The sequence below is a fragment of the Vulpes vulpes genome, chromosome 9, assembly GCF_048418805.1.
Source record: "Vulpes vulpes isolate BD-2025 chromosome 9, VulVul3, whole genome shotgun sequence".
Taxonomy (NCBI): Eukaryota; Metazoa; Chordata; class Mammalia; order Carnivora; family Canidae; genus Vulpes; species Vulpes vulpes.
In genome coordinates, this window is record NC_132788.1 from 97,886,783 (window position 1) to 97,906,353 (window position 19,571).

At 56.6% G+C, this 19,571-nt stretch overlaps 1 protein-coding gene and 1 long non-coding RNA gene across 2 annotated transcripts; one reads left to right on the forward strand and one right to left on the reverse strand.

Annotated features, from left to right (window-relative positions):
- Nucleotides 1-5,881: 5,881 nt before the first annotated feature.
- Nucleotides 5,882-8,084, reverse strand: LOC140593953 (uncharacterized). Its single transcript, XR_011994444.1, has 2 exons — nucleotides 7,604-8,084; nucleotides 5,882-7,265 (listed from the first exon to the last, which is right to left on the reverse strand). It is a non-coding gene; the product is annotated as an uncharacterized lncRNA (long non-coding RNA).
- Nucleotides 8,085-11,403: 3,319 nt separating this feature from the next.
- On the forward strand, nucleotides 11,404-13,553 carry JUND (JunD proto-oncogene, AP-1 transcription factor subunit). Its single transcript, XM_025989629.2, has one exon. The coding sequence runs from the start codon at nucleotides 11,446-11,448 to the stop codon at nucleotides 12,832-12,834; it is 1,389 nt and encodes a 462-aa protein (XP_025845414.2). The 5' UTR covers nucleotides 11,404-11,445; the 3' UTR covers nucleotides 12,835-13,553.
- Nucleotides 13,554-19,571: the final 6,018 nt, after the last annotated feature.

Genomic DNA, 19,571 nt, shown 5'->3' on the forward strand with positions numbered 1-19,571 from the left:
GTGCAGACTGACCCTCCAAGGCACCCAAATGTCCTCAACATCATCCCTAACCACCAAACACCTTGACCTTTCCTGTGATTAGAGGAGGGGAATGGGCGGTGGGGCAAATGGAGTCAGACTGCGGCTCAGCCCGGGTCTGATCCAGCTTCTCCCTTACCTGAAGCCTCCAAGCGAGATGGAACAGCAGGTGCGAAGGCCTGGGGGCAGGTGAGTGCTGGGCATCTTGAAGATGCAGTAGGCTAATCATTATTAACTAAAGTACACATTTTATTTATATTCCCTTAGTTTTTACCCAATGTTCTTTTTAAAATTATTATTGAGGTAAGATTCACTAACACAAAATTAACTACTTAAAAGTGAACAATTCAGTGCCATTAAATACATCACAGTATTATGAAACCAGCACCTCTGGGGTTTTTTGTTTATTTTTATTTTTTTTCTTGTGTTTTAGTTTTTTTTTTTTTTTAAAGATTTTATTTATTTATTCATGAGAGACACAGAGAGAGAGGCAGAGACACAGGCAGAGGGAGAAGCAGGCTCCATGCAGGGAGCCTGATGCGGGACTCGATCCTGGGACTCCAGGATCACGCCCTGAGCTGAAGGCAGACGCTCGACCACTGAGCCAGCCAGGTGCCCCAACACCTCTGTTTAGTTCCAGAACATTTTGACCACCCCAAAAAGAAACTCTCTCCCCATCAGCAGTCACCCTCCACCCTGTCCTCCAGCCCGAGCAACGACTGATCTGCTTTCTGTTTCTATGGATTGCCCTGTTCTAGACATTTCATATAAATGGGATCCTACAAAAAATAAATAAATGATAGATAGATAGATAGATAGATAGATAGATAGATAGATAGATAAATGGGATCCTGCAACAGGTGGCCTTTCATGTCTGGCTTCTCTCACTGAGCATGATGTTTCCAAGGTTCATCCATGGTGTAGTATGTGTCAGAGCTTTGTTCCTTTTTATGGCTGAGCAATATTCCATTGTACAGCCAGACCATTTTTTGTTTATCCTTCATCAGCTCATGGACATCTGGACTATTTCCAAGAAAGTGTTTGCTGAGCACTTACTCTGTGCCAGGTACAGTTCTAAGGGCTTAATCTCTCCCCCCAACCCCCTGTGTAAGGTCTTATTGGGAACACCATTCCCATTTGCTCATTTCACAGTGGGTAAAATGAAGGCAGAGATAGGTAGATGGGCCACCAAAGGAACCACGGGCCATCTCTTAGGTCTTTATGCTCTGAAGATGGGGGTAGAGACAGATAATAAGGAGATCAAGAAATAAACAAGACAAATGCCAGGTAAAGAACTTCAGATTTTTCCATACAGGGAGAACAGTATATGCAAAGGCCCTGAGGTGGGAATGAGCTGGTGTGTTGGAGGAAAAACAGAGGCAGATGTGGCTGGAGTAGACAAGTGAGGGGGAAAAAAGGAAGGGGGATACACAGTGGCTTTAGGGCCTGGGTCAGGGCTGGGGAAGGGTCTGGACTGTACTCTGAGATGGAGAGACAGTGACACAGATAGTGGTAGAGGACAGAGACTGTGAGCAGGAGGTAGAGAAGGGCCCTCAACTTCTCAAGGCCTGGGCCCAAAGGGTCACAGAGGCCTTGTCCTCACCTGCATCCCCTCACCTGCATCAAAGAAGGATCCCCTTACTCCTGGAGCAAGGGACAACTGTCCTGTGCTGAGAGCAATGTGGACTCAGAGTAGGTGCTCCATGAATAATGGGCGGATGGGTAAACAGAGGGATGGACAGATGAGTGGGTAGGTGGGTGGATGGATGGCCCTATAAACAGAAGAATGGGAAGATGGGTGTCCTGAATCAGGTTAGTGTGATAAAATAGCATCTCCCACCTTCCAGCAGGTGATTGGGTGGGGGTGGGTGGAGGAATTTATCCAGCTGCCCTGGTGTCTCACCCACCCTTCTCCAGTTTCAGGAGAGGTCCCCAGAGCGGAGGCTGAAGGGTGGGGGTTGGGCAGGGTGCCAGGAGCACAGGGGCGGGCTGGCTGGTACTAGATGCTGCTACCTGCCTCTGCCTCTGAGTCAGCGTCACCATGACAACGCAGGCCCTGCCGGATGCTCCTCCTGGCACATCCCGCGTCACTGCAGCCACCGTCATGCCTCCTCTAAGGGGGCAGGGGCAGAGGGGGCAGCGATTTTTACCCAGGCTCAAGGACCACACTGTCCACCTTCCCCCATTCCCCTCAGCCCTGTCTCCTGAGCCTCCATGCCCTCTTTGCAGAGGTGGGGTGAGGGGGCCGAGTGAGGGGCCCAGGAGGTGGGAGAGCCAGCATAGGGAGGGTCTCTGAGCTCTGTTTGGGAGGGGGCCGGGGAATGACTCACGAGGCAGGTACTGCAGGCAGGTACTGCAGGCCAGGGAACACCACGGGCAAGTTCTGGGAATCTGAGCCATAGGAGCGGCAGAGCTAGGGGGTAACAGACCAGAGCAGGGAGCCACAGAGGGCAAGGGGAGGCCTGAGTGGCACCCACAAAGGACAGAAGATAGGTCCCTGGGACTCTGGGCAGCCCTTATGCTCCCGAGACTCCACTGCATCCTCTGGAACATCAGGGAGGGTGGTCACGGGGTCCTTCCGGGCTGGCAAGGACTCCACCTACCCCCCCACCCCAGCTGCTGGTGACCTGGGTTCCCCTGTGACCGTCCTACTTTACCTTCTCCCCATCTCCCCTCTCCTCACCCCACTCCAGGCCTCCTCTTTGAATCTCCACCTGCGGGATCCCTGGGTGGCGCAGCGGTTTGGCGCCTGCCTTTGGCCCAGGGCCCGATCCTGGAGACCCGGGATCGAATCCCACATCGGGCTCCCGGTGCATGGAGCCTGCTTCTCCCTCTGCCTGTGTCTCTGCCTCTCTCTCTCTCTGTGTGACTATCATAAATAAATAAAAATTAAAAAAAAATTAAAAAAATGAATCTCCACCTGCATACCATACATTCCTACCCTAGGGCCTTGGTTTGTGCTGTTCAGCTTTCAAGAACTCAACCTTCCCTGGCACCCCCTCATGGTGCCCCTTTATCTGTCACTGACCCTCTACACATTTGCCAGAGAGTCCCTCATAGCCCCCGTCACTGCTTGACATTCTATTACCTATTGTTTTCAGTTGTTCCCACCCTGAGAATGTTGGGCGCCTCTCAGATCTTCAGTTTCCCCAGGCCCACGATGGCAGCGGACCGTGTGGGGAGGGAAGGGGGAGCCAGGCAGTGGACCGGCTGGGCCTGGGTCCTCTCCACCTGACCCACGTGCTCACGGTGTTCAGGGCCACCTTGGTGTTCACCCCACCGTTCCAACTGTGCTGCCCTGGGAGACTGTCACTCTGTGTCCCTCGTAGTTATGTATGGGGTCACCTTTTCTGTGTCCAAGGAGACCAGAGTCTAGTTAGTTCTAGTCCCCAGCCAAGGATTGAGAATCCCATTGAAAATACTTTCATGTCTCTCTCTCTCCTTGTCTCCGTGCTGTCTCTTGCCCTCTCCAGCTGGTGTCCCTTAACTCATTTATCTCACTCTCTCTGGTCTCTGGCTGTTTCTCTCTTGCTCCACCGAACTTTCCCTCCCTCATTCCCTGCTCTCTCTCCCTCTGTCTCCAGCCTCCTTTCTCTCCCCCGACCCCCCCCCCCCCATCTCCCTTTGCTCACAGTATTTCTACGCTCTGGCCCTCCTATCTGGAGGCGATTAATCGGGGCTTGCCTAGAACCTTGGGCCTGGCCCCTTAACCTCTACCTACCCGTCCATCAAATGGGCTTGTCTTGGGGCCTCAAGTCAGGGGCGGAGAGGCGTTGAGCGGCTTTGGCGCTTCCGCTCCTCGGCTCCGGGAAGCCCTCCAGGGCCGGGCGGGAAGGGGTTAACCGCGAGCCGCCCCCTCCCCCCAGCTCTGCATTTAATTAGCGGCCCCGCAGGGGCGCCGAGCTGGGCCGTGGGGGGAAGGGAGGGAGAGGGGAGGCGAGGGGGATCCGAGAGACGGGAGGGGTTAGAAATGGAGGGGGAAGGACGAGTGGGGGCAGAGGTGAAGGAGGACAAAAGCGGGGGCGGGGGGGCGGGGGTCGGGAGCCAGCCGTGGATTCGAATCCCGCCTCGCCGGTGTCCTCCCACTCGTACCTCTCACCTCTTGGTTGTCTCCCCTCCACCCCGCCCCTCGGCATGGGAACCGCCTCCCACCCCACCCCTTCCCAAAGGCCAGGCGGTGACCCCCGCAGCCCAAGGTCAGCTTTCCTTCATTGCCCGGTTGAGGAAACTGAGGCCCACGAAGGTGGGCTGGCTTGCCAGGGCAGGGCACAGCTCTGGGATGTCTGGCACTTAACTGGGCGATGTTGCAGGGATTGGTCTACGTGCCGGAATACAAAACAAAACACAAAAGACCGGTTGGTCGCAGTCGCAGCCGGGTGACCCTAGTCACCAGCGAAAGTGAGCCATCGGGAAAGGGCGACGGTGGGGGCCGGAGCGGCCTGGGGCAGAGGGACAGGAACCCGGAGCCGTCTGGCCCAGCTTCCGTCTGCGAGGCCTCTCGCCTCTCCGTGCCTCAGTTTCCCCTCTCTGCGCCGCGCGGGGGCAGCTGGAGGGCGGACCCTGCCTACCACCACACCCACGGCTTCTAGCGCGGCGTGGGGCACCGGCCCGGCGCCAGAGTCTACACGGCCCCGCCTCGCCTTGACGTCGGCGCTGACGCCACCCGCCCCCCTCGCCACCGTCCCGGCCGCTGCGCGGGGTTAACTCTGCGGCTGCTGCGGGCCGCGCCGAGACTCCAGATCCTTCCCCCACCCCCGCCAGAGGAGGGGCCAGGCTGGGGGGGACGGCGAGCTGCAGGTCCCGGGCAGGCCCGGCCGCCCCGCGAGGCGGGAGGTCCCGAGCAGCCTCCAGGCCTTCGCCGGCGCCGTTCGCTCCGCCTGGAATGCGCCTCCCGCCCCGGTCCAAGTCCGTGTTTACAGCGACCTCTCTCCCTCCGGCCCGGCCGTGACCCCCCGGGCCTGGGAGTGTCCTTGTCCGGCCTGTCTCCTCGGGGGTGGGGCGGGGTCCTCTCCCCCAGCAATCCATTGTTTCCAGGTCCACTTTCTTCCCCCCATTTTTCAGATGAGAACCATCGAAACCCAGAGAACTTAGAGAGGTCACCCACCGAGGGGCCGCACCGCCCCGGGCCGAGCCCTGGCTCTTGGGGCTCCCAGCCCCCACTCCTGTCGCCCCCCTATCGCGGCGGGGGAGGGCACCCTGTAGGCCCCGCCCTGCCCCAGGGGAAGTGAGAATGGGGGGCCCTCCCCCGCACCCTCACCACTTCCTCCCGAGGAGAGGCGGTGGCGGAGGAAGGGGGGAAGCGGCGAGCGAGGGAGTACACGGTGGTGGCCTCAGGTTCTGAGTGTTGGGGGGGGGGGTGTCTCTGCCTCCCCACGCCCGCGAGACGCAGGGCTGGTGTGTGTCTCCGTGAGTGCTGGGAGGCCCCCCAAACCTACTCTTTCCTTGGAAGCCTTTCCTAATCAACTGGGACTCTGGCTACTCCTCCCCGCCCTGGAGGCCCAGCCACCACCGCTTCCCTGCTGTCTGCTGCCTGCCTGGCCCCCATTCCATCTACTCCCCCACTGGGCCCCGGCTCCCTTACTCGCCCCCCTGTCCTGCAGCTCACAGAGAGCGAGGCTGCCTGTATTCCAATCTGCCCTCTGAAAATGGCGGGCAGGGAGCCACGCTTTGCTCAGAACCTCAGTTTGTCCCTCTGAAAAATGTGAACAGATGTCCCTCCTTGCAGTACTGGTGTGGGGATACTAAGGAAAAATGTGGGGAGTGGGTTTCCCATTTTGATCACATGGATGCATCCTCTCATCCATTAATTCACTCATCCATTCATTACGTCGCCAAATCATCCATTACACCATCCACTCATTAATTCATTTACTTATTTAATTCATATTCATTGATGCACACATCCCCCCCTCCCCAATCCCTGGGCAGCCTGGGCAGGACGTCAGGGACCCATAGCTCATTGCAGAAGGCTGTCAGGAGCCACAGGACTGTGGGTGGGGACAGCCCCAAGGTCTTGAGGCGGAAGCGGGGAGCTTCCATTTATCTGAACCAAACTGAAGTCTCCCCAGAGAGGCCCTGTGGGGTCCTACCCCCAAGGGGCTGCTACCTGCCACCACTACCACCTTCATTTGTGACCCTGGAAATGGGTCTATAAACTCGAAGGCCCTGAAAGGATGCTGGTGGATGCAGGTAAACCACACGCATAGTAGGTGCTCACTGCCAAGGCTTGGCACATTATTGAGCACCTACTGTGTGCTGGGGCCCTCAGAAACAAAACCACAAAGTGGATTCCCGTGGCCTCTCCTGCATCCTTCTTTGGCTTGGCTTAGGGCTTCCCTGCTTTTAATGCTTTCTGGATATTTGGACATTCCCGCTCTGGGCCGGGCCCAGAGTGTCCCCGAGGAAGGAATTCCTGGGTTTTGCTCTCATTTCATCGTTTTTTCAATTTCTTTCTATTTATGGCAAGATAAACTGGTTTTCCATTCTTGGTGGTGACATTAAGTTTCTCTTTTGAAATATATTTACTGAAGTAAAAACAGAAAAGGGGGTCAACCTAAAGGAGAAATTGTGACATCAGCCTAAAGCGGACTTCTTCATTGTGGTGGGTATTTCCTGGCCCATAGGGGAGCATCAACTGAGGAGGTGATGAGGGATGGTGGAAAACCCTGGCCTACCACAGAGGGCCCGGCACACAACACAGTAGGTGCTCCACAGACGGTGGTGGAATGGCTGAATGACGGTGCTGGAGGTTGGCCAAAAGAAAAACAAAAGCAAAGCAAATCAGCTTCTGAACTTAATTTAGTGAACTCACCACCCTCCCACCCCCAACCTTCAGGTTTCCCCAAGTCCGCCTAGGAAAGGGCCTAACCTGGGCCTGGGTATACAGCAGATGCACATTACATGGGGCAAGGGCAGGGCTCTGGCCCGGCCGGGGGTGGGGGAAGGTGGGGTGAGTTGTTTTCTCCCTGCTCGGGCGCCCTTCCGGGCTCACTCTGGACGGTCAATCAAGGAACTCTGGGCTGAGCGGCTCTTCCGGGCCTGCGGGAAGCTGGGGACACTGCAGCCTCCGGGTGCAGTCAACAGGGCCACCGGTCGTAAAGCAGGCTCCGTCGGTCTGGCTGCATCAGCTGCTCAAGGGAGCTGACGACGCGTTTCCTCGTCCGTAAAATGGTCTTGGGAGACTGGAAAACGCCAGTGCCCGCCCGGAGGACGGGGTGTGGGTCCCCTCCCTGCGGCCCGCCGAGCACCTGCACTGGACGGGGGAGGTGGCTGTGGTTCCAGCTCCCGGCGAGGGCGGAAGCGGGGCAGGAGGGGAGCGGCGGGAGGGGAGGGGCCGCCGCCTCGGCCGGTAACCTGATCCTTAGGAATGCGCGGAGGCCAGACGCGCCCCCCAGCCCCTCGCCGGCGCCCCTCCCCCGGCCCCCTGCGGGGTCCCGCCACCCGGGGACTGCCCCTTCAAGCCCCGCCCCCCCAGCCCGGGGACCCAGGCGCCGCAGGACATTCCCCAGAAGCCCTACGGAGCCCCGCGGCGTCCTGCGCGCAGCCCCCCGCCTACCTCCCCCTTGAGAGGTTCCATCCGCCTCACCCCTTTCTGCTTCCTGCTTAACTCCTTTATTCTTTCTTTGGGGCTTTCCGTTTCATCCACTAGCTTGGAGTTCCCTGCGTCTTCAAGTAAAGACCAAACATGAAACCGAGTTGCAGGTTGTTTTAGACAAGAAGGGTAATAATCTCCTGGCTCTTGAGAGGCCCCAGAGCGGCGGAGACTGGAACCCTCGCTGGGAAAGGGGTGGAGGGTTAGTTTCAGCTTCCCTTCCCCACCGAGGGTACTACTTGGGGACCGGCTGAATTTTCAGAGGGGGCCTGGGCTGTGTGGACCCCGGCGGGCCGCACGCCCTCCCTGGACGCTGCTGTGGGAAGTGAGTTAATGTCCTGAGACTCGTGGAGCTGCTGGGAGAGTAAGCGCGAAAATCTAGGCTGAGCCCTGTTGCTGACTTCTCCCTCAATCCCGTCTCCCTGGGCCACTTCCACTACTCGGGACAAATACCACCCAGTCTCCCGTGGAAGCCCTGCACCCTTGCCTTCCTTCTCTCCCCCTGGCTTCCCCTGGCTCACCCAATCCAGCCCCACCTGCTCTCTCCATCAATGTGGCCAGCTGGTGTCTTGCCCCAGGGCTTTTGTGGTGCCCACTGTCTGAGATGTCCCACTGTCTAGGATGTTCGATTTGCTCCAGCTCCTCCTTCATTCAGCATTACCTCCTGGGGTGCCCTGCCCTGATTACCCAACTCTAAGACATACCCCCATCTGTGGAGGGGGCACATTCTCCTTGAAGTTGTGTTAGATTCCTCCTTCAGATCGTGTGCTGGGAGAGTGATGGTGTTTGTGACATCCATGTGTGTCCCCATCACTTGGCTCATAATAGGTGCTCAGTCAGTGGACAGGGAATTTTTTAAAAAGATTTTATTTATTCATGAGAGATACAGAGAGAAAGAGAGGCAGAGACACAGGCAGAGAGAGAAGCAGGCTCCATGGAGGAAGCCCGATGTGGGACTCAATCCTGGGACTCCAGGATCACACCCTGAACCAAAGGCAGATGCTCAACCACTGAGCCACCCAGGCGTCCCTGTGTACAAGGAATGAATGAATGACAGAATGGGAGTTATTCCTAATTCACTGCCTGTGACTGGTTGGTGGATTTAGGGCTCCCCCAACTTGCCTGGCAAGGTGGGGATAGGGTTGATCCAAATGATAAGAGCAGGACTGGGGTGTCCCAGACGGCTCCTTGGCTAGGAGGAAGGAGAGGGCAGGAAAAGGTGTTGGATCAGAGGGAAGAGCAAGTACACAGCAGTGGGGACCAAAGGAGACAGGCCTTGAAAAGTGTTGCTGGCAGAGTCTGCTCAGGGCAGCTCCCCATACTTTAGGGGCTAAGACAGGTCCTCTCTTCCTCCCCTCCCGCAACTAGGAGCGATAGAGGCCAACAAAGACAGTGGGCAGGCTCAGCCCGGCATGGGGGGGAGGGGCTACTTAGGGGACCTCTAGGCCGGATAGTTAGGGTAGGCTCCTTGGAGGAGGAGACACTGGGTTTTGAAGAATGAGTAGGAATTTTGCCTGGAGGATAAGGAAGGGCACTCCAGGCCAAACAAACATACACAGTTAAGGTTGGCCTAATTATAATAACGTAAAACACTTAAGAGAAAACAATTATGAGCTCTTACTATTTCTTCACATCCAATACAAATCACAATACTCGAGGCACCTGGCTGGCTCAGTCAGTAGAGCATATGACTCTTGATCTCAGGGCTGTGCATTCTAGCCCCATAATGGGGTTAGAGTTTACTTAATTAAAAAATAAAATAACACAAAAACCACAAGATTCCAAGAGGTGGGTGAGATTACTCACTCCATTTTCATGAGGAGGAAATGGAGACTCAGAGGGGTAACGGGCCTTGGGCTCCCTGTGCCTCCATATCCCAAGGTCTGTTTGCTGGTTAGTTTTTCAGCTAAGGCAGGTTCTGCCCAGAGTTCACCAGACCATTCACCCACTTGTCAAGGTGAAGGCCCAAGGTCAGGGCAGAGGCTCCTTAGGCCACCCACTCATGTCCTGCCTTGGGGAGATACATGGCCCCATCTGATCCGATCTAGCCCCATTGCGTAGGCCCAGAGAGGGGTCCCAGGGCAAGGCTAGCAACAGGCTGGGGGCTGCATCCCACCTTGCGAGGGCAGGTCTGGAGGACACAGAGACCTACGTGCCTGGAAACACACAAATGGACACATACACATCCACCAGTATACATATATGTATACACACACAGGCACACAGATCTACATGCCCACCCACACAGGCACATAGACCCCCCCTCATGTGTGAACACATCTGGGATCCATACATGAACACACACAGGCACAGACATTTGTGTGTACATAGATACATACTCACACCCCTGGGTCACTGCCCACCAGGCCAGGTCTCTTGCTCATGGTGACAGTTTCCTTCATAGCCTTCTTGCTCCACAGCCCAGTTAGGAACAGGGCCAGGTGAGGCTGGGAAGTAGAAGAGGGGGGTTGGGGGCTGGGAACATTCATGCCCACAGGCAAGTCAGACAAACCTAGGCCAGAAACTGCCACTGCAACCAGGCCACGCAGTGTTCTTGTTTATGCCAAGTCAAGTGCTGTACAGGATGCTGGAGACCCAGCAAGTTCAGGATAGACAAGGTCCCTGCCCTCCAGGATCTTTGGGTCCACCCAGTCATTCTGAATGCTTCCAAGGCTATAATGGAAATAAGGTGAGTGGGAGGGGCCTCTAACCCCAAGTTTGCACTGGGGAAGGGAGCATCACACAGAGGACATAGCATATGCAAAGGCCCTGAGGCATCAGTGGGCCCAGAAGCCAAGGCTCAGAGAAGGTGAAAGGTTAGATGGGGGTCAGTGGTAGAAGGGGCCTTAGCCTCCACCATCTGGCTGAGAAACTGGCTCCATTCTGAGTGTGGTGGGAGCCATGGAGGGGTCATGTGAAGGGGCTCTCAGCTAGACCCAGATGTCCCAAGAATCCCTAGGGAGCATTGGGACAGGTTGTTCCCTTCCTCCTCCCTCATAGTCCATCTCCAGCCAGCCTTTAGGGAGGCCCTTGGAGCACTGACAAAAACAAGACAGTATTAAGTAGGTAACAATTACCAGCTAGGATTCCTGCCTAACAACCAGGAAGGGGAGGGCTGCTAAGGAGGAAACTGTGGGGACCTACAGGCAACCACCCTCACCTCAGGACCCACAGAACACCCTGGCAGATGCAGAGTAAAAATATAGGCGGCTGCCCTGAAGCAAGAGGCCAGGGTTCTACCAGGTGGATAAGAGGTCTGGCCTGGTCACACCTTGCCGAGCCTCAGTTTCCCATCTGTAGGTCAGGAAGCCAGACTCGGTACTTTCAGAATCCTCAGTGAAAAGTATCAGGATCAAAGCGCTTCCAGCAACTTCTGGCAGTTTTCCTTTTCCCTCCCTCGTCTTTCTGGGGCAAACACACCACCGGAGATTCGGGGGTAGGAGTGAGACAGAGGCCGATCTGGCCCAAACGCCCAGGGATCCACCGGGAACAGCTAGCTCCCTAAAGCTTTCTGCCCCCAGCCCGTGCGGAGCCAGGGCAGAGGTGCGCTGAGGAAGGCACTTGTAGACGTAGTGGAGCGGGAGGTGCCAGGGAGTTATTTATCCATCCGGGCCCCATCCCCCGCCGGTCCCCGGAGGCCGGCACCGCCCCCACCCCCGCCCAGCCGGGGCCCCACGCGCGGATACGGGGCGGGGCTTTGGGACGGGCAGGAGGCTGGTGGCCGGGCTCATCACGCCACCCGGGACGTGCCTTGGCGGGAGGCAGCGCTGGGGGCATTGGTCGTACACTGCGCTCCCGGGGCGGGGTAACCGGGTCCAGGAGTGGGGCCCGCCTCCATGACGTCAACCCACAAGGCAGCGCGCTGTTGTGCGGTTTACCGCGCGTCACCAGGGCAACGGCGCCAGGGGGGCGTCAGTGGTTTGGCCCCGCCCCACCATGCAAATGAGCGACGTCACCCACACCCAATGGCGAGCGGGGGCAGTGAGCTCATCGCACTGGGCCGAGGCTATAAGAGGGCGCGCGAACTGCGCGGCGCAGGAGCCGCCGCCAGCGGAGGGCCGGGCGCAGCGGCCTCGGCCGGGGCGGGCGCAGGGCCGAGCGGACGGGGGGGCGCAGGCCCCCCGGGCGGCCGCGGCCACTCCCCCCCTCCCCCCGGGCCGGCGCGGCGGGGGAGGCGGAGGATGGAAACACCCTTCTACGGCGATGAGGCGCTGAGCGGCCTGGGCGGCGGCGTCAGTAGCAGTGGCGGCGGTGGTAGCTTCGCGTCCCCGGGTCGCCTGTTCCCCGGGGCGCCCCCGACGGCGGCGACTGGCAGCATGATGAAGAAAGACGCGCTGACGCTGAGCCTGAGCGAGCAGGTGGCGGCGGCGCTCAAGCCCGCGGCCGCGCCGCCCCCGGCCCCCCTGCGCACCGACGGCGCCCCCGGCACGGCGCCCCCCGACGGCCTACTCGCCTCGCCCGACCTGGGGCTGCTCAAGCTCGCCTCGCCCGAGCTCGAGCGCCTAATCATCCAGTCCAACGGGCTGGTCACCACCACGCCGACGAGCACTCAGTTCCTCTACCCCAAGGTGGCGGCCAGCGAGGAGCAGGAGTTTGCCGAGGGCTTCGTCAAGGCCCTGGAAGACTTGCACAAGCAGAACCAGCTGGGCACGGGCGCGGCCTCGGCAGCCGCGGCCGCCGGAGGACCCTCGGGCACGGCTGCGGGCGCCGCGCCTCCTGGCGAACTGGCCCCAGCGGCAGCCACGCCCGAGGCGCCCGTCTACGCGAACCTGAGCAGCTACGCGGGCGGCACCGGGGGTTCGGGGGGTGCTGCGACGGTCGCCTTCGCCGCCGAGCCTGTGCCCTTCCCTCCGCCGCCGCCCCCAGGCGCGCTGGGGCCGCCCCGCCTGACCGCGCTCAAGGATGAGCCGCAGACGGTGCCCGACGTGCCAAGCTTCGGCGAGAGCCCGCCGTTGTCGCCCATCGACATGGACACGCAGGAGCGCATTAAGGCCGAGCGCAAGCGGCTGCGCAACCGCATCGCTGCCTCTAAGTGCCGCAAGCGCAAGCTGGAGCGCATCTCGCGCCTCGAGGAGAAAGTGAAGACGCTCAAGAGCCAGAACACGGAGCTGGCGTCCACAGCGAGCCTGCTGCGCGAGCAGGTGGCGCAGCTCAAGCAGAAGGTCCTCAGCCACGTCAACAGCGGCTGCCAGCTGCTGCCCCAGCACCAGGTGTCCGCGTACTGAGCCCGCGCGCGGGGCGCATGCGCGGCCCCCCTCCCCGGGAGGCGGGCTCGCGTGGGGGGGGCGTGGGCGCCCCGGACTCGGAGAGGGCGCGGCCCCGGGGACACCCCCCTCACCCCCCCGGGTGCCAGGATTCCGAGAGGGCGCGGTCCCGAAGGACCCCCCCCCGGGGGTGCCCAGGACTCGGAGAGGGCGCCTCAGACTCGACAAGCTGGACCCCCTGCTCCTGGGGGGGCAAGCGCATGACCCCCCCGCCCTCGCGCTGCCTCTGTTCCCCGAGCGCGGCCACCCAGTGTTGCACAAACCCGCGCGCCCCGGCCGCCCCTTTGTACACACCGCCGCCGAAGGGGACTCCAAGGGGGCGCAGCCTCAAGCCCTGCCTTTCCTTTTACTTTTTTTTTTTTTTTTTTTTTTTTTGCCTTTGGAAGAGAGAAGAACAGAGTGTTCGATTCTGCCCTATTTATGTTTCTACTTGGGAACAAACGTTGGTTGTGTGTGTGTGTTTTTTCTTGTGTTGGTTTTTTAAAGAAATGGGAAGAAGAAAAAAAAAAAGAACTCCTTTCCCTTTCCTTGCTCTTGCTCCCTCCCTTCCGTCCTTCCGACATCCCTCCTCCCGCCCTTTTTGTTCTGTTGTTTTGTTTTGTTTTGCTACGAGTCCACATTCCTGTTTGTAATCCTTGGTTCGCCCGGTTTTCTGTTTTCAGTAAAGTCTCGTTACGCCAGCTCGGCTCTCTGCCTCCTTCTTCCCCCGCCGGGGCCTGATGGGCTGGGCAGGGCCTGGCTCGCACGCTCCCCCTCCCCCCTCCCGTGCCTCCTTCCCCCTCCTCTCTCCGCCCCTGCTAGAGGAGGAGAGCGGGCGTACGGGAGGGGCCTCGCACATCTGGCGCGCAGCGAGCGCCATCTAGGCGCTCCTGGGCCTGGGGCCGACTAATGTCCAGGTTAGGTAGGGGACATTAGGATCTCCAACTGGCGTTTGGAACTAGCGAGCCCCCGGGTGTCACCTTGGGGGAAGAGAGGCTAGAAGATGCAAAGAGGACAATCCGAGGCAGGTAGGAAAAGGCAGAAATTTGAACCTCTGGGCCTCCGTTACCCTGTCTGTAAAATGGGCAGAACAGTTATAAGCTTGCCCCATAAAGTTGGAGGATTAACAGTTTGTTCACAGAGCAGTGCTTGGCTTACAGGTGCTCACAGTTGGTGCTCAGTGTAAGCTTTTATGATTGGCTGGCGGATGGGGGATGCTGAGCCTCAGGACCAGAAGGAAGGTGGCCCAGGTTGGATCCGACTTAGGCAGTCTGCCTCCAGGACTGGAGGTGTGTCTACATTCTGTGGGACCTTCCTTTTAGGGCACAGACTTGGAATCCAGATTTTCCAAGTACTCCCTGAAGTACCTTTTCCAAGTACTCCCTGAAGTACCTCTTCCTCTCCAACAGCCTAGTCTCCCATTTTAAGGAAACTAATGTTCAGAGAGGTTGAATGATTGAAGGTCACACAGCCTGAAATTTTTAGGAGTTTGCAGGGACATTTGGACCTTAGGCCTCTCACTTCCAGAACCTGGATGGCCAGGCTGCCTTCTTCCCCTGCCTACTCTGGCCCTTGCTGTTGTTGAGCAAAAGACTCCGGGCCTTGGGCTTCTGCCTCCCTTGGGCCCTGAAGGGACTTAGGCATTGGTGGCCAAGGACACAGGGCAAGTCCAGCTGGTGGGCATGTGTGGAGCACCAGCAGTTATACCAGTCCTACCTGGAAAGGTGGGTGAACTGTGCCTGTTTTACAGATGGGGAAGCAGGGATGCAAAGAAGGAGCAGCGTGTACCCATAGTCCCTCTGCCATTGAAAGGGTGGGGCCTCACCACCTACCTGTTTCCTCTTCTGATCACCCTGGCTGCCTACTGTTCAAGGCTTCAAGAACTGCTTTGGGGTTTGGTTTTTAGCCATGTGACCTCACCGCCTTCAGGCAGATGTTTCAGAAGGGGGCCCAGCAGTGAGAGGCCCAAGCTGAAGTGGGGGTGTCTTGACACAGGAGACCAGGAACCACAGTCTGGGGAAGCAGAGCTTCAGTCTTCAGGAGACCGAGTCCCAACTTGGGTGCCAGTCTGCTGCTGTATAGCCTCAACCAAGTCCTCTTCCCCTGCCCCCTCTACCTTCTGTGCTTTGGAAATGGGTATGTTCATGTCCAGGTAACAGCTCCCGTATCAGTTTGGTGGATGAATAATAATGATACTTGTGCTCCCTGTGCACCCCCAATGTATAGAGAATGGGAGGCCCAGGAGGTTGGGAGATCCATGCAATTCCCCCCAAAATGTTTTATTCATAATCCCAATGCCAAGTGTGTTGGGGGCAGGGGGGGGTTCCCCACACCAACCAGTTCAATTTTCTAGACACCAACCAGGTGTCCTACAATTCAGTTCTAACACTACCTGGAGTTTGTGCAGACCCTACAGGTGAAGAGTTTAGTCCCACCACACCATTGCCACTCAGATGCCATTTGGAAATCTCAGGTTCTGAACAACAAGCCCTCAACCAAGGGTTTCTACACTCCCACTCCAGTTTTGATAATTTGCAGGAAGAGCTCACAGAGCTTAGAAAAGTGCTTTATTTACTATTACTGGTTTGTTATAAAGGATACCACTCAGGAACATCCAGGTGGAAGAGATGCATGGGGAAAGGTACAGAGAAAGGGGCCTGGAGCTTCCATGCCCCGTCTGGGTTCACCACCCTCTCAGCACCTCCATATATTCACCAAGCCGGAAGCTCTCTGAACCCCAGTGGTTTTCTTTTCTTTTCTTTTCTATTCTTTTTTTTTTTTAATTTTTTTTTAAATTTATTTATGATAGTCACAGAGAGATATAGAGAGAGGCAGAGACACAGGCAGAGGGAGAAGCAGGCTCCATGCACTGGGAGCCCGACGTGGATTCGATCCCGGGTCTCCAGGATCGCGCCCTGGGCCAAAGGCAGGCGCCAAACCGCTGCGCCACCCAGGGATCCCTCTTTTCTATTCTTTTCTTTTCTTCTTTTCTTTCTTTTCTTTTCTTTCTTCTTTCAAAGATTTTATTTATTCATGAGAGACTGAGAGAGAGGTAGAGACATAGGCAGAGGGAGAAGCAGGTTCCCTGCAGGGAGCCTGATGTGGGACTGAATCCTGGGACTCCAAGATCAGGTCCTGAGCCAAAGGCAGACGCTCTACTGATGAGCCATCCAGTTGTCCTAACCCCAGTGGTTTCATTCCACAGGCATGATTAGTTGAATCATTGGCCTATGGTGGTTCGTTCAATCTCCAGCCCCTGTCCTCTCCCAGGAGGTCTGGGAGGTGGGACAAACCTCCAACCCTCTAATGGCTCCACTTTTCTGGGGACCAGCCACCATCCTGGTCCCCAGCCACCATGCATCTTACTAACATACAAAAGATACTTACAGAGCACCTGGCTGGCACAGTGGATTAGGTATCCAACTGGATTTCGGCTCAGGTCATGATCTCAGAATCCTGAGATCCAGCCCCACATTGGGATCCACACTTAGCTCAGAGTTTGCTTGAGATTATTCTCACCCTCTCTCTCTGCCCCTCCCAGTTGCCCTCTCGCACACTCTGTCTTTCTCTCAAACAAACAAACAAACAAACAAATAAATGTTTTTAAAAAGAAAGGAACATCCCTCCCAAAGATTCCAAGAGTTTTAGGAGCTGAGTGCCAGGAACCAGGGACGAAGACCAAATATATCTTATTATATCCCACTCCTGCTAAATGGCAGAGCAGTGGTTAGAACCCTGGACAGTTGCCTGCCTCCCAAGGAGCCTTGGGTCTAAGTGGAGGCTCTATCTTCTCACAAGGATGTGACACGGGGGCTTTTGGGAAAACACAGATCTGATTCCCTACTTGAAACCTTCCTGAAAAAAAGTCCTTGAGTGCGTCTAGCCCCGGAAAGATCAATGTCTTTCCAGGCACCTCCCTATCAAAACTACTCTGTTTCCTTAATTTATGGCCTCAGGGCCTTTGCACAGCTTCAAGTCTGATAACACTTCTTCCCTCAGCTACCCAAATGACCTTTGCTCAAACTCAGCTGCGGTTGCCCTCCTGGCCCCCAACAACCCCCAAGCTGGGCTGGGGCCTTCTTGCGTTTCCACAGGGCTTTGTGCTTCCACCATTATTGCCCTGACCACTGGATTTGTGTTTAGCTCACTGAAAGCCTGGATGGGAGCTGTCCTTGTCATTGCTGAAACAAAGGACATAGATCCTGTCCAACTGCCATGTCCCCGGTTTTGCCTGAAGCTACACCAACAGCATGGAGAAGAAGAGGGGACCTCTGCTGAGTGGGGCTGGGTGTCCCTGTTTGCCTCTTGCTCTGGTGCCTCCCAGTGGCTCCCCAGAGAAGCCAGGCTGAGGCTGCTAGGCCAGGCTGTGTGGCTTTGGCAGGACCCTGCTGAGCTGAGGCCAAGGTGTGTGTCAGCCCCAGCCTGGCCAGCAGTGATTCAGCCCAGGCATCAGCCCAGCCCCAGGAGGTGGATGGGGACAGTGGCCTCACTTTCGCCTTTAGGACTATGGCTCAGAGTCAATACCCACTTTTGCCAGGCCCATATGAGGATCCCAAGGGACCTTGGGCCCAGTTCTGCTCTAAGGATGGCCCATCCTCAGAGCCAGATACAGATACCCACCTGGCCTTTTAGGATGTGAACCAGAGTATAAGAGCTGTGCCTCCTTTGCTCTAGACCCTCTCGGGGCTCCCTGGAGCCTTCCTGATAAAACCCAAACTCTCATACTCCTGAGGTCCTCCCAATTCAGTATTCTACCTCCTGGCCCTCTTCTCCTGCCTCCAACCACCTCAGCCCCCGTGTTCCCTAATCATGCCCGTCCTGTTCCCACCTTGGGCCATGTGGTGCCCTTCCCCCAGCTCTCCTAAGATTACTCCTTCGCCTCCTGCACCTCCTGCGGGACTCAGCCCATCCACCCCCTCTTTGATTCCTTCCTAGCAGTTTCACACCCCCAAATTATTTGAGCTGTGTCGCTAGGCAAAGTTAGGTGTTCCTCAGAGGCACCTGGAGGGCTCACTTGGTGGAGCATGTGACTGGATCTCGGGGTTGTTTGGTGTAGAGATTACTTAAAATATATTTTTTAAAGATTTTATTTATTCATGAGAGACAGAGACAGAGAGAGAGAGGGAGGAGACGGAGGCAGAGGCAGAGGGGGAGAGGCAGGCTCTCTGTGGAGCAGGGAGCCTGATGGGGAACTTGATCCAGGACCCTGGGATCATGACCTGAGCTGAAAGCAGATGCTGAATCGACTGAGCCACCCAGGTGCCCTTAAAAATAAAATCTTAAAAACAAAAACAAAATGTTAGGTGTTCAACAAATGCCCAAGGTATGTGAGACTGAGTTTGCCTTGAGATACATGTAGGGGAAGAATTTGAGGCCCCCTCTGCTCAGAGCCCTAGTTTTCTATTCAGGACAGGCAGGTAGTATGTAGCAACCACCAAGACCCTTAGTCTGATCTAGGGCTTGCCCCCAACACTGGGTCTGCCTTCTATTTTTTTTTTTTTAAGATTTTATTTATTTATCCATGAGAGACACAGAGAGAGGCAGAGACATAGGCAGAGGGAGAAGCAGGCTCCCTGCAGGGAGACTGATGGGGGACTGAATCCCAGGACCCCGGGATCATGACCTAAGCTGAAGGCAGACACTCAACCACTGAGCCACCCAGGCATCCCTGGGTTAGCCTTCTAGAACTCTCTTCCCCCAGGAGCTGGTGGGGATTGGCTAGAACTTGGCCGTGAGTCACAAAGCCATTGTGGCACCAGGGCCCCAAGGCTGGCCATTCGGGCTGGTGGGTTCAGCTTCAGGGGCAGGTGAGTGGGGCTGGTGGAGGGTTTGGTGGGGGGTTACACGGAGGCTGGGTTGTTCTCCCCTGGCCTCCAGCATCCTCAGAGTCCCCTTGGGCCCTCCAGGCCACTTTAAAAAGTGGTTCAGCTTCTCAGCCCCTCAAAACAGGGGCACTTGGGACCCCCGTAAAAACGGATGGTGGGTTTGTCTGCCTGAGGTGCTAGCCTGGAGAGCCTACCATGTTTCCCTGGGAGGCTGGGAAAGTGGTTTTAGCTTGTATAAGGAAACTGAGACTCAGAGGGGTTTACTCAAAATCGCCAAGCCAGCCATTCGGCTTACATGTCTGGGGGCCCCTAATCCTTTTTCCTGTCCCCTATAATCACATTCCTCTCACTTTGTTGTCTATTTGTTCACTCATTCTGGTTGAGTTCACTGAAAGGACTAAACCATGTGGCTGGTGAAACTGCAGACTCTAGGATAGGTCAGTTCAGATCCTAAAGCTGTTCTCCCTAAATTCTTCAGAACTTAGCTTGAGTGGTTCTCATCCATCCATCCATCCATCCATCCATCCATCCATCCATCCATCCACCCTCTTTCAACCATCCATCTATCCATCTATCCATCCATGTATCTATCCATAAACATATCGAGCACCTCTTGTGTACACTGTTCTAGGCATTGGGGATTCAACAGCAAATAAGAGACAGACATCCCTACCCATGGGCAGCTCATAGTTCAATGGGGGAGGCAAATCAGAAATAACATAAAGAAGTATGAAATATAGTATGTTGGCTTCCCTGGGCCTCAGGCTCCTCCTCTGTGAAGTGGAGACGATGACTGTGCCCGCCTCCTGGAGAACCAGTCTCAGGCCCATTACACTGATGCTTGTTCTGAATGGGCCCAGCCCATTTGCGGCTGGGATGAAGACTGGGAAGGGG

What these genes read in the sequence shown, in the direction of transcription:
- JUND (XM_025989629.2), top strand. Translation starts at nt 11,446, where the DNA reads ATGACGTCAACCCACAAGGCAGCGCGCTGTTGTGCGGTTTACCGCGCG.